General features: G+C 47.0%; 1 protein-coding gene across 1 annotated transcript in view; it reads left to right on the forward strand.

Annotated features, from left to right (window-relative positions):
• WNT2 (Wnt family member 2) overlaps positions 1–16,279 on the forward strand; it is a 46,077-nt gene that overhangs the window by 21,833 nt on the left and 7,965 nt on the right. Inside the window, exon 4 of the mRNA XM_045792781.2 lies at positions 3,237–3,501. Within this exon, the coding sequence (XP_045648737.2) occupies positions 3,237–3,501 (265 nt within the window). The remainder of the gene's footprint in view (positions 1–3,236; positions 3,502–16,279) is intronic.

Genomic DNA, 16,279 nt, shown 5'->3' on the forward strand with positions numbered 1-16,279 from the left:
ACTGTCAGATAGAGCCTATGATTAATCCACAATCAAGAACTGACCATGGTTCCAGTTGAAATACTTGCTGTTATAAGTAATAGACCCTGGGGGCACAAACTTCATATCTTGGATCACAAGAAGTATGGAGGCAGGGCCAGGCCAAGGTGGATTCATTCAAGCGGTTCAGCAACATGCTCCAGAGCCCGGTCCTTGCCATCTTTCCATACCGCCAGCAGCAGCTTGTTGCTGGTTCTGAGCTGGCTGCCTCATGTCCCAGGGGAGCCGCTGCAGAAAACCACATCCAGAGACAGAGGGAAAAAAAGCTTCTCGTGTGTCTTTTTTAAAGCATGAAGAAATCTTTCTCACAAGTCCCCCTACAGAGTGCTCCGAGCATCGTATGGGCCCCAGCTGAATCAGTAGCGGGACACTGAAATTACTATCACTGACCTGGGCTGCTCTGGGTCAGAGAGGCCTGGCCCGTTCTGAAGCACCGGCTTCCACACCTGAGCAAAACTTAGCAGGGGGGAGGGGACGGCCGTTGCCAGTGGTGATGATGATCGGCAGGGTGTACCACTGCCATGTGTCGTTAGAAGGATTCGTAAAATACATGTTTAAGATCGAATTTTAAATTAATACGCAAATGCTTCAGTTAGTCATCTAAAACATTTACCAACTTTGAAGTTTGCAACCTGGAAACTTAGCATTATAAAGGGAGGGCAGTAATATTTCCTGTCATTTGTGAAGCTAAGAGTGTTGTTTATGAGTAAATAGCCCAGCTTTAAAAGGACTAAGGCTTGAAGAATGAGCATTCAGTTCCCAAGCACTTGGCATGGAATGAGTTCTATGTGGCTCTCTTGAGATCTTAGGATAGAAAACTCCTGGGCAGGTGGGACCCAAATGCAGCAGTCAGGGAGCCAAGGTGGCCCTTCTAGGGCCATGTCTGTGGTGAGGCCTGCCATCCAGGTCACCCAGGGAACCTCATACCAAACACCTGGAATATAAAGATATGGGGGGGGGGGGGAGGAAGGCACATGGGAGAGTATAGTTCTAGAAAAGGAGTTCATTCTAAGACATCCCTTAAATATCCTCAGATCCCTGTGACCTGGAGGACCAAACTAATGACATTCCTCCAGCTCACTTCTCTGTCCTTGCCCTTCAAGCCTGGCTTATGTTGAAGAGCACAGATTTCAAATGCTAACAGGGCATGGTCCACCATGAGGGGCAAAGCAGGACATGTAGGGTGCTGAGGCCCAACCTGGGAAGGGTGTTATTGAATTTGCAACTGGAGAGCCACCACGATGTCTTGGATCCTTCGGCTCTAAAATGCTTGTTTGGGACTGACTTTCTGGAATGAAGAACCTTTCTGCACACCTGGTTAGAAAAGAAATTGAATCTGTAGAGGAGGCAAAACCAGGTTTGGGCAAAGTTACCTTGGTGAGGCCCTGGCAAGGCAGCCTGGAAGACTGGCATCTGCATGCGTGTGGGTTTGGGGGAGCGTGGGGAAGGGTAAGCAATTGTATTGCAGGGAGCTCCCCCTGAGATGAGCGCTGGAGACACCCACCCACGTCCCACCCCCAGAGCAATTATACCAGACTCTCAGGAAATAGGCAGGGCAAGGTTGAATCTACCACATCCGAGGTCTTAGAAATCATTCTCTCAATGTGTTACGCCAAGAATTTTGTTCATAGTACCACCTTAGATAATGTCATCAATGGGGTTCACTGTCCCTTCTGCCTATGCCTTCCAACCCAGATAGGTGCTGTCTTGGGGATACAAGCAGAGAGGTGGGAGCCCTCGGCAGGCAGGTTTCTCCTCCTCTGCTCTGTGCCTGAGCCAAGGATCAAAGGCGTTGTTTTGGTGAGCCCCCCAAGGCTGCTCGCCCCCACTGCCCTTCTGTGTGTCACTTTGGGTATCTGATGGAGGAAGTCCTTAATCGACAGTCGTGATCTCCCATGAGCAACAAAAAGCTCTTTCAATATTATAATAATTTGGAAAACTGATTGATTGAACAAGAAATTAGTTCTAACTGTTCGGGGGGGATGACAATTGTTAAATTAGTGAATCATATGAAAAAGGGAGCACAGGAAGGTTTGTAATCAGAAGACATGCTCTTAGAAAATACTTTGAGGAAATCCATTTATTTGTCCCTCCTATGAGCTGGAAAGACTCCAGAGTCTGAGTTTGCATCTGCCATCCCACATCCTGGCCTAGGAGTTTGGGCCCGTCATCTTACTTCCCTGATGCCTAGTCTCCTCACTTAGAAAGTGGGAAGAACAGTAGCTCAGGAAGGCTCTGGGGACCATGGGTCCTGAAGACTCTCTTCCCTTAGCTGAGTCTGGGAGAATGGGCCAGGCCTGTGTAACACACAAAATTGTGTTGGGGCTGGCCCAGGTCTGCTGGCTAATCAAGACCAAAGCAGAAATATCCCTGGACAGTTCCAGGGCCCACCAGAGCCCTTCCCTGTCCACAGACCCACAGCCTACACAAAGGGGGTGCCCGTGCTGGGAGCCAGCTGAGATGGGCTGGTCCCATTTCCCTTTGTTTCCTCTCTGCAAACAGACAGAGCAAGCTCAGCCCTGTCATCTAAGCTGAATAATTTGGCCAAAGTCGAGTGATAATCTCCCAAATGACTGGCGTTCTCAGGTCATCAGCTGACTTCCAGCGTACCCTGGCTCTGTCCTGTACCAGCCGTGTCCCTTGGGACAAGTGCTTTAACCTCCCTCAGACTTGCTCCCCCATCATCTGCAAAATAAATATGGTAGCACAGGATCGTTGTGAAGATTAAGGTCATTGAGATAGAGTGTAGGAAGCATCAGCACAATGCCTGGAACATGGAAATAGTAACAATCACTATCGTTGGCGTATCGAAAGCAGGCTTAGCAATTCCTGAGTAGTACTGTACAGTTTTAAGATAATAAAGCCATATTTATATACAAAAAACCCCTCTAATTCATTCTCTCACTCTTCACACTGGCCCTGTGCCCTGTTCAGTTCAAATTAGTGAGGTTTTTGTTATACCAATAGCCAAATGGTGTTCACGGTCAGGCACTGCCCCCACCCCGAGTCTCCCCGGGAACCCCACCTCCGGTGGTCAGTGAGGTGTGGCGGAGGTGCCCTCCAACATCTCCCAGTCCTAAGCCCCAGGATCCTCTGTCATCAGGGTCACTTCTCAATCGCTCGGCGGGAAGGGGAGTTGCAGCACCCGTCAGGGGCTCGCGTCCACCTGCACTGAACTTGCCCGTCTCTCCCGGCAGGCGGTAAAGCGGTTCTTGAAACAGGAATGCAAGTGTCACGGCGTGAGCGGCTCGTGTACTCTGAGGACGTGCTGGCTGGCCATGGCCGACTTCAGAAAAACGGGCGATTACCTCTGGAGGAAGTACAACGGGGCCATCCAGGTCGTCATGAACCAGGACGGCACTGGTTTCACTGTGGCTAACAAGAGGTTTAAGAAGCCAACAAAAAATGACCTCGTGTATTTTGAGAATTCTCCAGACTATTGTATCAGGGACCGAGATGCAGGTAAGTTCAAAACCCTCTACTCGCAGTACCTAATTCTGTCACCGATCCATACTCCACAACTTCAGTGCAGTCCTGGGTGTGCAGCCTGACAGTTCCGTAAGTGCAGCCAGCTGCCTTCACGTTCAACGTCGTGTTCTGCTCAGTGATATGTGAGCGTGTGGAGAGCTTTCCTAGGCAACTGGAGAAATGGGTTGATAATGTGCAGGTTCTGGAGAAAGGTGAACCCAAGAAGGTACATGGCAAAGAGTCAGAATATGCAGATTAGCCAAATTCTTCAGCCTGGACGAAACTCTAATGCCCACTCGCTCTGAACAGCAACCGGTGTCTCTGCTGTGATCCCGAAGCCGAGAGGAGTAGAGCTAGGCCATGCACCTTCTCCCTTACAAATCCCACCTCTGTGACTGTGGAAGAGGGGCCCAGGGCTTTAAAGTTAGCCAGTTTTGAGATCTGCCATACTTCTCACTCCTTCGTTCTTTCCAATATGCGGAGAAGTTGCCAAATACTAGAAAGCAAAAATTCATCCCCACTGGCTTGGCCGTTGGTGGGCAGTGGATGAGAGCTGTGTAAGAGGCATTTTGTTTATTAAAGCCACACCCTTTCCTCCAGACAGCACTTCGTCTGTCTTGAACTCACTCAAAGAGCAGCTCCATCAGCCTCAACGTAGCTGTTTCCACCAGTGTGGTTTAAGGCACCTGCTCTTCTCTACCTCTCACCTCTCCCTGGCAGCAGTGAGCTCCAGGCTTAGCACAGTCTTTGCAAAGCCTCATCCAAAATAAGAATGAGCCCAAGTCTCAGTGGATAGGAGGAGATGGAGAGCCCAAGGCCAACTCTGGCTCGAGCCAACTTCCCAGACTTAGTAGAAAGCAAGGGAATTCATTATCAGGAAAAACATCCTTGAATTTAAATTCTAAATTTGTTTTTGGTTCTAAAGTAATTGCAAAGAAACCAGTAAAACAGTGCAGACAGCAGCCAGCTCCTAACACTAGATTGACCAAAAGGGACTATTACCAGGGAATGTCACAAGAAGTCCAGAGCCTCTCCTTTGTCCGTGAGCAGCTGAATTTCCTTCCTGTTTGATGAGCACGTTCTTTACAGCCTTTGGGCAGGTTTGTACATGCAGCCTACGGATTAACAAGGGCCGAGTGCAAGGAGCAGATCTGTGCCCTGCTGCATTCCTGACCTGCTCTGGGACCTCTAACAAGTCATCCTACTCTCAGCCCAAAGTTTCAGCCAAATCACCATGAAACCTATACTTCGATCCAGGATTGTCCCAGAGGTCTGGCTCCCCTCTGCCATTAACTAGCCATCTAAGCTTAGGCTCCTCCGACAGGACATGGGGATGACGACATTGTGATCCCTTTAGGAATTACAGTGGATTGACTCCTGTGTGCCAGGTAATGGGCTCAGATCATTGCACACATGGTCTTATTTAATCCTCAGAGCCACCCAATGACATCAGCACATTGGAACCAGTTCGGGGGTTGGGAGTGGGGAGAGGGTGGCTCCTGGTTGATCAACACCAAGCACGAACCAAATTCCCATCTTAGCTTTTGAGATCAGATAAGCAGCCCTGGATGATATCATCATCCCAAGATGAGAAAAGTGAATGACTAGCTCAAGATCTCCCTGGTCTTGGAGGGGATGGATGTCTGGCTATCTGATCCCATGGCCCGCACACCTGACCCTGACGCAACTTGTCACTAGCTAGCTCTGAAAAGACAGCGTGAAGCCAAACCCTCATTTCAAATGTCAGAGGACCTGCTTCCCCAAGACATCTTCTCTGGCTTTTTGAATTGAAGCAGTTCACACAGTGAAACAAATGGTTATGATGCGTGATGACCACTGAACTGCCTCATGGGTGTCCAATGAAATAAAGACCTTACCTTGTCTTCCCCCCAGAGGAGATTCTGAATCTATCCCCTGACTCGTCTTCAGGATACTAAGTTGTTCTTCCACACTTTGCTTTTGCTCCTCCCGGAATTAGAACACGGTTCTGTGCCTTGATCCTAAAATAGCGAACACATCTGCAGTACCTCTCGTTCATGAGCACTTGATCTGCATTCTGTCAGTGACTCCACAGAGAATCTGTAAAGGGGTATGTTATCATCCCATTTTATGGGAGGGAGAATGAGGCTCTGACAAACAGGTTACGGAATTTGCTCAAAAACTCCCGGTTGGTTAAGACACAGAGCAGAGACTTGAACCGTCCGTCCTTTTAAGCATTTCACTCTGTCTCTCGATGCACCAGCCGCAAGGCACCCTGTGGCAGATGCTGACTTTCGGAGGGAAGTTTTATCATTTAGTCACTCTCAATTTATTCTGTTCTATTTTAGGCTCATTTTAGCCTGTCTCGTTTTTAGCTTAAAAAGATGTGAACTTGGTTGTTGGTGGTGTTGATTAACCAGGAGCCACCCTGTTATTCTTTATTTTTTTAAGTAGCCATTTTCAGTGTATTGGAACAGATTTCCATTAGGACCCCTAGATTATTCATAACCCGTTTGAGCTATCCTTCACGTCTTTTTATAGCTGAGCCGAACAAAATGCCAAAGTCCTCCGTATAAACTTTTCTTTTTAATTCTATTGACCATCAGGTGACTACTTAAGTGAAAATATGATTCAGGGTGTTTGCTATCATGTAGGCAAAAGTTCCAATTATTGAAAGAGTAGAGTTTTCATTGTTCATACTCGAATTCACATATACATAGCCACACGTGTGAGATGCGGATTTTCCCTGAGAAAGCCTGCGTCAACTCACACAGCAGCCTAGAGCCTTCCGCTTGCCGCGTAACCGATGGCCTTCTAAAGATGAAGACTTATCCTGGCCATTTTCTACTAGAAATCCTGTAGCGTGCACTCTAGAAAGTTGGTCACAACAGTCATGGAAGGGTGTGGTTCCCAATCATTCTGGAGTAGCCCCTAACCTCTGCGGAGACAGGGAGATGTGACAAAATCTGAGTCCTTCAGGAAGGGGGAGATTCTTGCTCATAACTCACAGCGACATTCGTTCTCTGAGCTCTGCACCCTTGTCCTGAAAGGAAGGTGCTGGGGGTACCAAGGCTAGCGTCCTGTCAATCTGTATTAAAGAAGCCCCCAGCATGTGCGCGTTACTGAGTGAGCATGTCACGGAGGGACTCTCTTCCCTTCAGTAGCACCATACTGCCTTAGGAAGGGCCTGTTTTCTAGGAAGGGCTAAATGGAACGCCCACGTGTTTGGAATGGGTTACCTTCACAGGTATCCAGGCTCTAAAATAGGTCCGAATGGGGCAGTAAAATTTAAAGCAAATTAATTTTTCTTTCATTTTCTCTATTCAAATTGGCACTAACCTTTCCCTAGATGACATCTCACACCACCCAGTGTGCTTAATTGTGGCCATATTGTTCTATTTCGCTTTCTTAAAATATCCTACACATTTCCTGTTTAACTGATTGGGTACCTTCTACTTGTCAGCACTGGAAAAGCAATGGTGGTGAGCAGCTTGAGTCTTGCCAAGTAAGAGATACCTGCAGCTGACTGACTTTACTCTCGCTGGCCAACACTTGTTTCCCTTTCCAAGAAACTCATTATGTGACCGGAGTGAGCCTGCTTGTTTTGTCAATCCGGTCTGTGGAATGGACGAAGGCTACAGGTCTAGTCCACTATTTTCCAAAGTGAGGGCCTCTTCGGAAAACTCTTAAATCAGAATCTCAGGGGATTGTTGGTGAGATTCTGTCTGCATTTCAAACTTCAGCGCATTAAAGTGGAAAATCGATGTTTTAGGCAGTCCCTGGCCTAACACTGTTTTCATAAGTATTTTTTCATAAGTATTAGGTAAGAAGAAATCCCGGGAGACATTATATTCTTTGGAATACCTGATACCTTACGAAGGAAAAAAGAAATCTTTACTTAAGGAGTTCTAGACAAGTAGCACCCAAAAATATTCCCCACCCTGGCTTGCCCAGTATAAAGGATCTTCTTCCACGTAGAGGCCCTAAATTTTCAGGAACCCTCTTGCACTGTCAGTGCATTAAAATGATCTCAGCCATCCAAGCTTTCACTGGAATTAGCTTGACAGAGATGATCAAGCCAGCCTTTAGTGAAGTCCTAAGAGAATAATACCAGGCATAGCAAATTTCGATGAGAAATGCAGAAGGCTGAGTCAAGACCCTGGGGTATGCCCAGGCGAGGACAGACCCAGACCCCAGGGGGGAGAAGGGTGGTGGGAACATTGGGTGAGTTCCCCTGAGAGTCTGGCCCCTGCTATACACCTCCTGGGCATTTTCTCTGAATCTGCACAGCAGTTACCCCCATTTATAGAGAAGGGAATTGAGGCTCAGAAAAGCTTCTTAACTTGCCCGAGACTGTGTGGCCTGTAGGTGGTAAATAAAACAATAAATAAAAATCAAAAGTGCATACTTTTCTCGCTCTATCACTTTACTTCCTGAAATTTGGGGAGGGGAAACCTGTGTCCTAAAGAGGCAGCGTGAGGACACGGGAACAGAGTGCGCGGAGGGGCCCACAGAGTGGGGAGGTGGAAAGTGGTCAGACCCAAGCTTCCCTCCTGTTTGGCTCATGTTGCCTTGAGGCCCCTTCCAAGGACAAGCCCTTCAAGTTTTCGAGAGTATAAATGTCCTTAACTGTTCCTAAAAAAAAAATCACAAGCTCAAATGATTAAGGAAGCTATTCTATGGCAACAACAACAACAACAGACACTGTCCACCAGCCTTCAGTTGAGGAAAGTGAGTACTCTGATGTTCAACGATAAAGACTCCCCTCAGATTCCGCAAGTCCGTGCAGCAGCGGGACGCCGTGCATGTGACATGATGCAGGCCACTCTGAAGGCTGCATCTGGGAAGCCGGGCTCTCTGAGGCGGATATTCTCGTGCTCGTGTGGTTATCTACGCCGGTTATTGCCCCAGGCGTCTGTAAATCAAAGAAGCCCTCCAGTTAGAGATAGTCCATCTCCAAGGAATGCTGCTGTCCTCTCCAGAGACGCGAATGCACCTCATCACAGGCCACTTTCCCCCGTTATGATGTAAAACCCTGACCTGGGCCAGAGGTCACCCTGAGGTCTCCTCTCCAACTGTAGGAAACAGGCGACCCTGCACGTCTTCTCCAGTCAAGTTCAAAAAACAGAGTTCCACAGTTGCTTAACCTGTTGTTTGCTGTACGCCCGCCACGTGGCCGAAGGCTGCGGGCTGTGAGTGGGGGAAGCACTAAGGTATCAAGGTTTTCTCTGCACAAATCGTACTTGGCAAACAGTCTGGAACCTTGGGAACGCGATTCCAACCACGGTTTACAGAGATTCACCAATCTAGACACGCTCCATGGCGTGGCCTGGTTTGCTGACGCTCTGTGATTGCGACCCAACTGAAAGCAAGGGAACGGCGTGTCAGCCAATAGGAATGGATGGACCTTATTTTGATAACTAATGCACAATTCCCACAGTACCTCCGAGGTCCCTCATTGCTCCATGGGTCAAATGTTTATTGAGCCCCTTCTGTTTGTCAGACCATACGATAAGCCTCTGGAATGCAAAGATGAGGAAGCCAGACCCGTCCTTGCCCTGAGCCTTCACAAGGCCTCCCTGTCTCTGTAGATGAGCTGGGTGCCGAGCAGGCAGTGGGACTCAGGCCAGGTGCTGGGGGTCCTCAAGCCCGGACAGGAAGGGGGTGTTTTCTGGGTTTCGGTCCTCACTCTGACGCTCTATTATAGGGTTTTACCGTACATGTGTCATTTGGAAAATTAAAAAATAGGTTATTCATCCCTTTCTGCATTGAGATTTATTTTAGAAATTCATGAATTGATACCTGAAAAGTGACAAGACAGCTAGACGAGGATGAAATGAAAAATGTACTGGGGAGGCCTGTAAGTCGCTGTTTTCATAGGCAATTGTTGATTACATTTTATAATTACGGTTAGCTACTATCCAGAGGACCCTCTCTTCAAACTCTGAGTGGCAGCTAATGCAATTAGCCAGCCCCACCTTCCTGCAACACAGTCTTCCGACTTTCCTCCTGCCCTACTAGCTGGTCTTCCCCAGTTCCAGTTGCTAGTTTCTCCTTGTAAATCTTGAAGATCTTCAGGGCCCGGCTGGGCCCTCTTCCCTTCTGTTTCTGGACCTTCTGCCCTGGGGGCCTTCTTCACAATGCCTTTAACTGCTTCTGGGGCCTCATTTGGGTCCTACCCCTGCTTAACAGCTCCTCTCAGTTGCTCACATCATTGTCAGCCTGATTCCGTTAAAACGGAACTCTTGACTTGTCCCACTCCCGAAACCTGTTTTCCTCAAGCTTCCTCTTCTCAGAAAACAGCAGAGCCATTCGCTCCACTGGCAGCCATAAACCCGCAGGTCTTGTGCTGCCCTCTTTCTCGCTTGCGCATCGACCCATCACCAGGTACTCCGGAAATGCATCAGGGTCTAGCTCAGAGAGCCTTCCTTGTTCCCTGACTCACAGCACTGGTTTATTTACATGTTTGTTTGGTCTCGGTCTGTCCCACTGGACTCTGATTCCATGATGGCAGGAACTATGTTCACTTAGCATATAAATGTGCTGAATTGAGTTGAAAGGCAAGTTATCAACCATATTAAATATGCTCATCATAGGAGCTGAATTCTTAGTTATGTTGGTGCAACGTCATAACTTAAAGATAACTTGGTTGCTTTGACAGGTGACTATTAAGCACGTCTTTGCTCATCACTGATGATAACACACGGCCTATGAAAATTCCCATTTAAACTGAAATGTTAAATGGAATTTTTCCTCATGTTCAAATGCATTAGTGGACCATTTAGAGAGCTTAGGATGTTGCTGGCTGCCCATTTCCCTGGAAGAGATAAAAGTCTCATATACAGCAGTAGACTATATCAACGGCTTTTAGTTGCCACCAAACACTCAGTTCTTTTACTCTGTGTGGGACCTTTTTCATTTACGACTATCAGTGGGACTACTTGTTAGTTCATCTGGTTTTGCTGTTAATGCAAGCAAAATACTTCTAATGCTACTTTATGTTATAGGCGTGGTCTGTAAGTCTGCCTTTCCTTTCAGAATGTACATGTACTAGAATTATTAAATTTTTAGGATACACTGAAAAGGGCCCTAATTTGAATTGACAGTGGCGATCAGATTGAATTTGTGAAAACTGAAAAAAGACAATTTTTTCAGAAAAAAAGGAAACAAAATTTTCATTTTCCTATTTTTGAAGTCTTTGACATAATTTGCACCAACAAAAAATTTGTCAAATTGATGTCCTTCTTTTTTGTAATAGAAAAAATTAATATGTTACAAACAAAAGAATGATGTTAACGTATTTTAAAATAATGTATTTTCTTACTTCATGTAGGCTTTCCCCATGAAACCTATTTTGTGTTGGTGTGGTGAATCTCTTCTTTAACCCTATGCAAATCCTGTATTCCTAATAATTCCTGGCCTATGGATCAGCAGAGACTTTGATGCTACCTGTTGCTACCTATTACTATTTTTAGTGATTACTGATTGGGTAGCCGTGGACAAATTAGCTTCTCTGGGTCTCTTAAGATATGTGTTTTACCCAGAAATTCCCTAGGTTTCTATGATTCCATAAATGAATGAGTGAATTGTTAATTAATTTCACTCTAAGTTTGCCATTACAGAACATGAACATGAACTTAATGCCACAGACTCCCTTAGGTTTTTATTTTCAATCTTTATCTTTTTAAAATGTGCTGAAATTTCTGCATCTGTTCTCTATATTTCAAGTGAGATCATTTGAGTAGAAACCAGGCTGTTAGCCAGTTTACTATGACCATAGTGCCTGAGGACTCAGTGACCACTCCCTGGGGAAGCGTGCCCTCCCTTGGCAAGGAAAAGCTGATCTTCATTTTTAAGTTGTTTTTAATTTAATATTTAATGAATCAGGAATTTATATGTTGACAGCTGAGCACAACGCAGTGTATAGAAGAAATACAAGATCTAACCTCTGTCCTTGGGGAGACAAGATGCATGAGAAATCATCAAACATTTTGAAACAGTGTATGAGCTCTATTGCGTGACACGCATTATAGGATTTTGGAAGGGGGTCAGGTGGGTGAGGAGCAGAAACAGGGAGGGCTCTAAGGCAGGTGCTGAAGTAGGCCCGAATTTCGAGGAATGAAAAGACCTCTGATCTAATGGAGTGAGGACAGGCCAGGACAGCAGATGAGAGTAGCTCTTGTGAGGAAACAGTCTACACAGCCAGTCACTTCAGTGGGACAGTGAGGAGTTGGCCTGCTCATAAGGGGCACAAGTAGGGGGCAGTGGGAAATAAACTTGGGTGGACTAGGTGTGCCAGACATGGAAAGCCTTGAAGAGCCTGACCTTAACTTTAATTCCACGATAGGATTTGTTAATTTAATGGAACATGCTTTCTGGTGCCAGTCAAGCTTTTCCTGGTTATTATAAAAACGTTGAATAAGATTATCTGAGAGAAGTGGAGATACTGTCTTTCCTAGTTTTAGGTTTGCAGTCCTTACTGCCCGAGGGGCAAGCCATGTGTGTAGATAGATGAATGTGCGGTCTCTAACATTTGCTCTAACATTCTTTTCTTCCCTCGATAAATCTGTGTCGTTAATGACAACATGTAAGTCAACCAGAGGAGAAACAGCCGATTGGATGACGGGCTTAAGTGAATCTTGTTTTATGTCCTAATGGTCAACATATGGGCTTCTGTCAGCCTGGAGTGGCAGGAATTTCCAAAGACACAGGCCCATCCACAGAGAAAGAGTGCTCGAGAGAGCGCCCTTCCTCCAAGGTCCCAGAGGTGTGAGTCTGGGAACTATTAGCAAAAGCTCTCCGTCCTCCTCTGCTGTCAGGAAGATGCATGTCGGTGGAGACAGAAATGTTTTTGCACTGGGAACCCTGACTCCATTATTAATTTTATAGCTCTAGGGAAGGGATGCTCGATTCTGTAAAGTTCCCGTGGCACTGCCCCACCAAAAGTGTGTTCAATGGTCCCAACTTATGTGACTTAGAAACACCAATTCTTCATCCTCCTTCTTCCCCATGCAAATTTGATCTCTGTGAAGGGTGAGGACAACACTTGTGGGGAGGAGAAAGGAGGATCTGGCTGGAACTCACACCTTCCCACGGCATAGACATCACAGACTGCCTGGGTCTTCCGGACACGGAGTCTCCGCAGATAATCTCGTAAGAGTGCGGTGTGACGGTGACAGAAGCAAGTTGGGTTCACGGAGCCTGAGTCTGCCACACTCTGGGAACTGGGATCTGCACCCAGACAGGCCACACATCAGGGCACATTTCACAAAGCTAAACCTAAGGGAAGTCAGGGAAAAGAGCTTCTGACTTGCAACTTATCTTAAGTAAACTGAGTAAATCAAAGTACAGTAGGAGATAACATTATAAATAACCATGAAGGATTTTTAAAATAAATAAATGTGAAGCATCTAAATATGTGTTTATCCTCTTACCATACTGCTTTGGGAAAAGAGTGATAGGGCCATTACTCTAAATATTTTTAAAATTTCCTTTGAAGTATTTGTAAAGCCAGCCTACACATGCTCTTGTAGATACTGTATGTTGCAAATATTTGACCTAGAAAGATTGGGTTTTGGAAATGTCTCAGCAAATCTTTTTTTTTTTTTTTTTTTTTTAAAGATTTTATTTATTTATTCGACAGAGATAGAGACAGCCAGCGAGAGAGGGAACACAAGCAGGGGGAGTGGGAGAGGAAGAAGCAGGCTCATAGCGGAAGAGCCCGATGTGGGGCTCGATCCCATAACGCCGGGTTCACGCCCTGAGCCGAAGGCAGACGCTTAACCGCTGTGCCACCCAGGCGCCCCTTGCCACCCAGGCGCCCCGTGTCTCAGCAAATCTTAAAGTCAAGTCCAGGGTAGAATTAAGTGAGTGATCAGGCTAAGACATGCTATTTTCGGTGAGATGCAAATTGGTGCTGTTGGCTTTCCTGAACCAGAAAGTGCTGCTTAGCAAGAGTTCTTCCCAACGTTTTCAGCCATGGCCCCACCAGTGACATAAATTAAAACTGCCTTGAGGACACGTAACTGTTTTGGAGGTGTGCATGTTGGTATTGCAAAGAAATTAGTCTCGTCCCTCAAAAAGGGGACAGGAGTTCGATGGGCATATCAGTACAGGGACAATACAGTGTAAGCCACTAACACCACGCTAACTAGCCTTCCTCATTCTCAGGTAACTGCAGGGGTCTTCACTGTCTATGGTGTAGCATATGCTGGAGGAAAAGGTCGCTTCCAAAAAGACCGCATGTCAGGACCTTTGCAAGTTCCTCATTTGATAAAATAATGGCGGGAGAGCGCAGGAAGGGTGCTAAGGCTCGGTTTCCTGGCACCTGGCTGGGCTGCGGGACGGAGCTCCCTGACACACGCCACAGTGGTCAGGAGCTTCAGCTCTGGACTCACGAAAGCCTGGCTTCAAATCCTGACCTGCCAGCTGCTAGCTGTGTGATCACAAGCAAGTTACTCACCCTCCTCCATTCCCTCAGTTCCAAACTGGGGACAACACTACCTACTTTCTAAGCTTGCAAGAATTAAATGAGATAATACAGGCAAAATGCTTCTCATGGGGCCTAGCGCATGTCGGTGCCCCATAAATATTAGCTCCAATTATGAACAAAAAGAAGAGAAAGAGGATGGAAAAGAAGGCAGAGTGGAAGGAAGCAAGAAGAATCAGGGGAAGAGAGGAAAAAGGCAAGGAGGCATGGGCTTTGGGCTGACAGGTGGGGCTGGCTTTATTAACCTGGTCGTTCCTGCTGTGGCCCAGGCAGGAGTGAGTGACTCATTAGTTAATGAACAGGTATAGTATTGGGGAAAAAAAAAAAGATCTAAAAGTGTATGTCTCAAATATTTAGAACTAAATAAGCAGGAAGATCATAAAACTCAGAGGGTCCCTTTCACAACGTGCTCTCTCTCTCTCTCTCTCTCACACACACACACACATTTATAGTCTTGATTCTTATCTCCTTACTTTAAGAATAATAGTGATGCCTTCTGCTTTGGAAAGGATAGTGGGAGGTCCCTAAGACAGTAGAGCCCTTCTGCTGTCATTAATAATGGGGCTTTATTATAACTCCAGTAAAGGAAAGCAATGCCAGCAAATTTTGTATAGATTCTGCATCCTTGAACTAGAAATGTTCTTTTCAGGTTTGAAGAAATGGGTCTATATTCTGCTCAAATGACAGCAGGTGTCAAAATTGCCCTCCTGCCCTACAGTCTGTCATTAAATCTAATTAGATCCAAACCCCAAAGGAAGGGCCAATTTGTAGTCCAACGTCCTGTAGCCTTGTCCTCTCCCCAGATGACAGAGCCAGCCCTGAACCTCTCGGCTGGCACATTCCTGGGAGCCTGGGGTCCTCAGAGGGGGGCCATTCCCCCTCCAAACTGTGACCTCACCACTATTCTCACATCACTGGCTCTCAACCTTCAAAAACCCCTCTCATCTTCCTTCTTCTGGGCCCTCATTACTCCCCGTTTGGGCGGCCAGTGGAGAGTGGTATGTTCAGAAGAGTGGTGTTCTCCGGCATTCTGTAACAGAACGCTGAGCCACTGAGATCTCAAAGCCGGAGGCTTTGTTTCCTTGACTGAAACCACTTCTGAGTTAAGCTCTTGTCAATGGCCACACTTTGCCCACTTCTCTCAGAGTTTTGATGGTGCTGAGGTCACTTCACCGAGCCCTCCTGCTGTTCAAACAGAGTCCGGTTCAATTTTTTGCATCTGACGGAAAAAAACACCCCAACCATCGCTGCGGCTGAGTCAGACCACCAGCTCGGGACCTCCTTAGGCTTCAGGCCACTGGGGAAAGGTCACCAAGTTTGATGTCGGTAAAAAGCCCACAGGGTGATTTGGTAATGATACTCTTCACCTCCCTGTCCTAGCTTCGTTCCCCCCCGCAACACCAAGGGGGAGAGAAAATTCCAATTGCATGTATTCATATTTTAATGAATGCATATTGGTGGAAGTGAAGAATGCTTATGGGTGTGCAGGGTTTATGGAAAAACCCCAAAAAGGTGAAAATTCAGGGTGGCCTCTGGGGTGGCAGGTGACAGTGCTTTTCACACCCGCTGGGGGTCGAATTTGCACCTTGGCTTCAGTGGCCACCTCTGAGGTAAAGATTTCCCACTCTGCACCTCCGTGCTGACCTCTCTCCTGAGTCCCAAAGAGTATTTTCAGTGAAGGTTTCTACCTGGAGGACCCACTGTCAACAACAAAGCCAATGTGCTGAAAACAAAACTCAGTATCTCGGCTCAAAGCCTGCCTCTCCCCGGTGTCCCACCCCAAGGAAGGTCACCAGCATAAACCCAGTCACTCGCGCCAGAAGCCTGGGAGTGCTTCCTGACCCTCACCCTCCGTGTCCTTCCCGTCCTGCCTCCTCCACATCCCCCAAGCCCTTTAACCTCTTTTACCCTCCCCCCCACTGCCACTGTCCTTGTCCTGGTCACCCTGTGCCCTGCCCAGGGCACTTTACCACTCTCTAAGTTGGCTCCTTGAGTTTACCCTGGCCCCCTTCGATCCATCCGACCCCGGCACCCACACCGTAGCCCCCTTTGAGTAAAAACTCTCGGTAGCACTCCGTTGTCCTGGGGTTAAAGTGTCAATGCCCTCACCTGTCCCACAAGGCCTTCCATGTCTTGGCATCTGCCCGCCTCTCCTGCCTCACCTCTTGCCACGCTCCCCTTTGAATGCTGCCTTCCAGCCAGGTTAAACACCTTTCCGCTCCTCACATATCAGAGTTTTGCTGGTTTCCTGGTTTTGCATATGTGGACTCCTCTCTCTTCTTCTCATTACTGGAACATAAAACA

This window comes from Ursus americanus, chromosome 3 (genome assembly GCF_024610735.1).
Source record: "Ursus americanus isolate L20-20 chromosome 3, mUrsAme1.1.p, whole genome shotgun sequence".
Lineage (NCBI taxonomy): Eukaryota > Metazoa > Chordata > Mammalia > Carnivora > Ursidae > Ursus > Ursus americanus.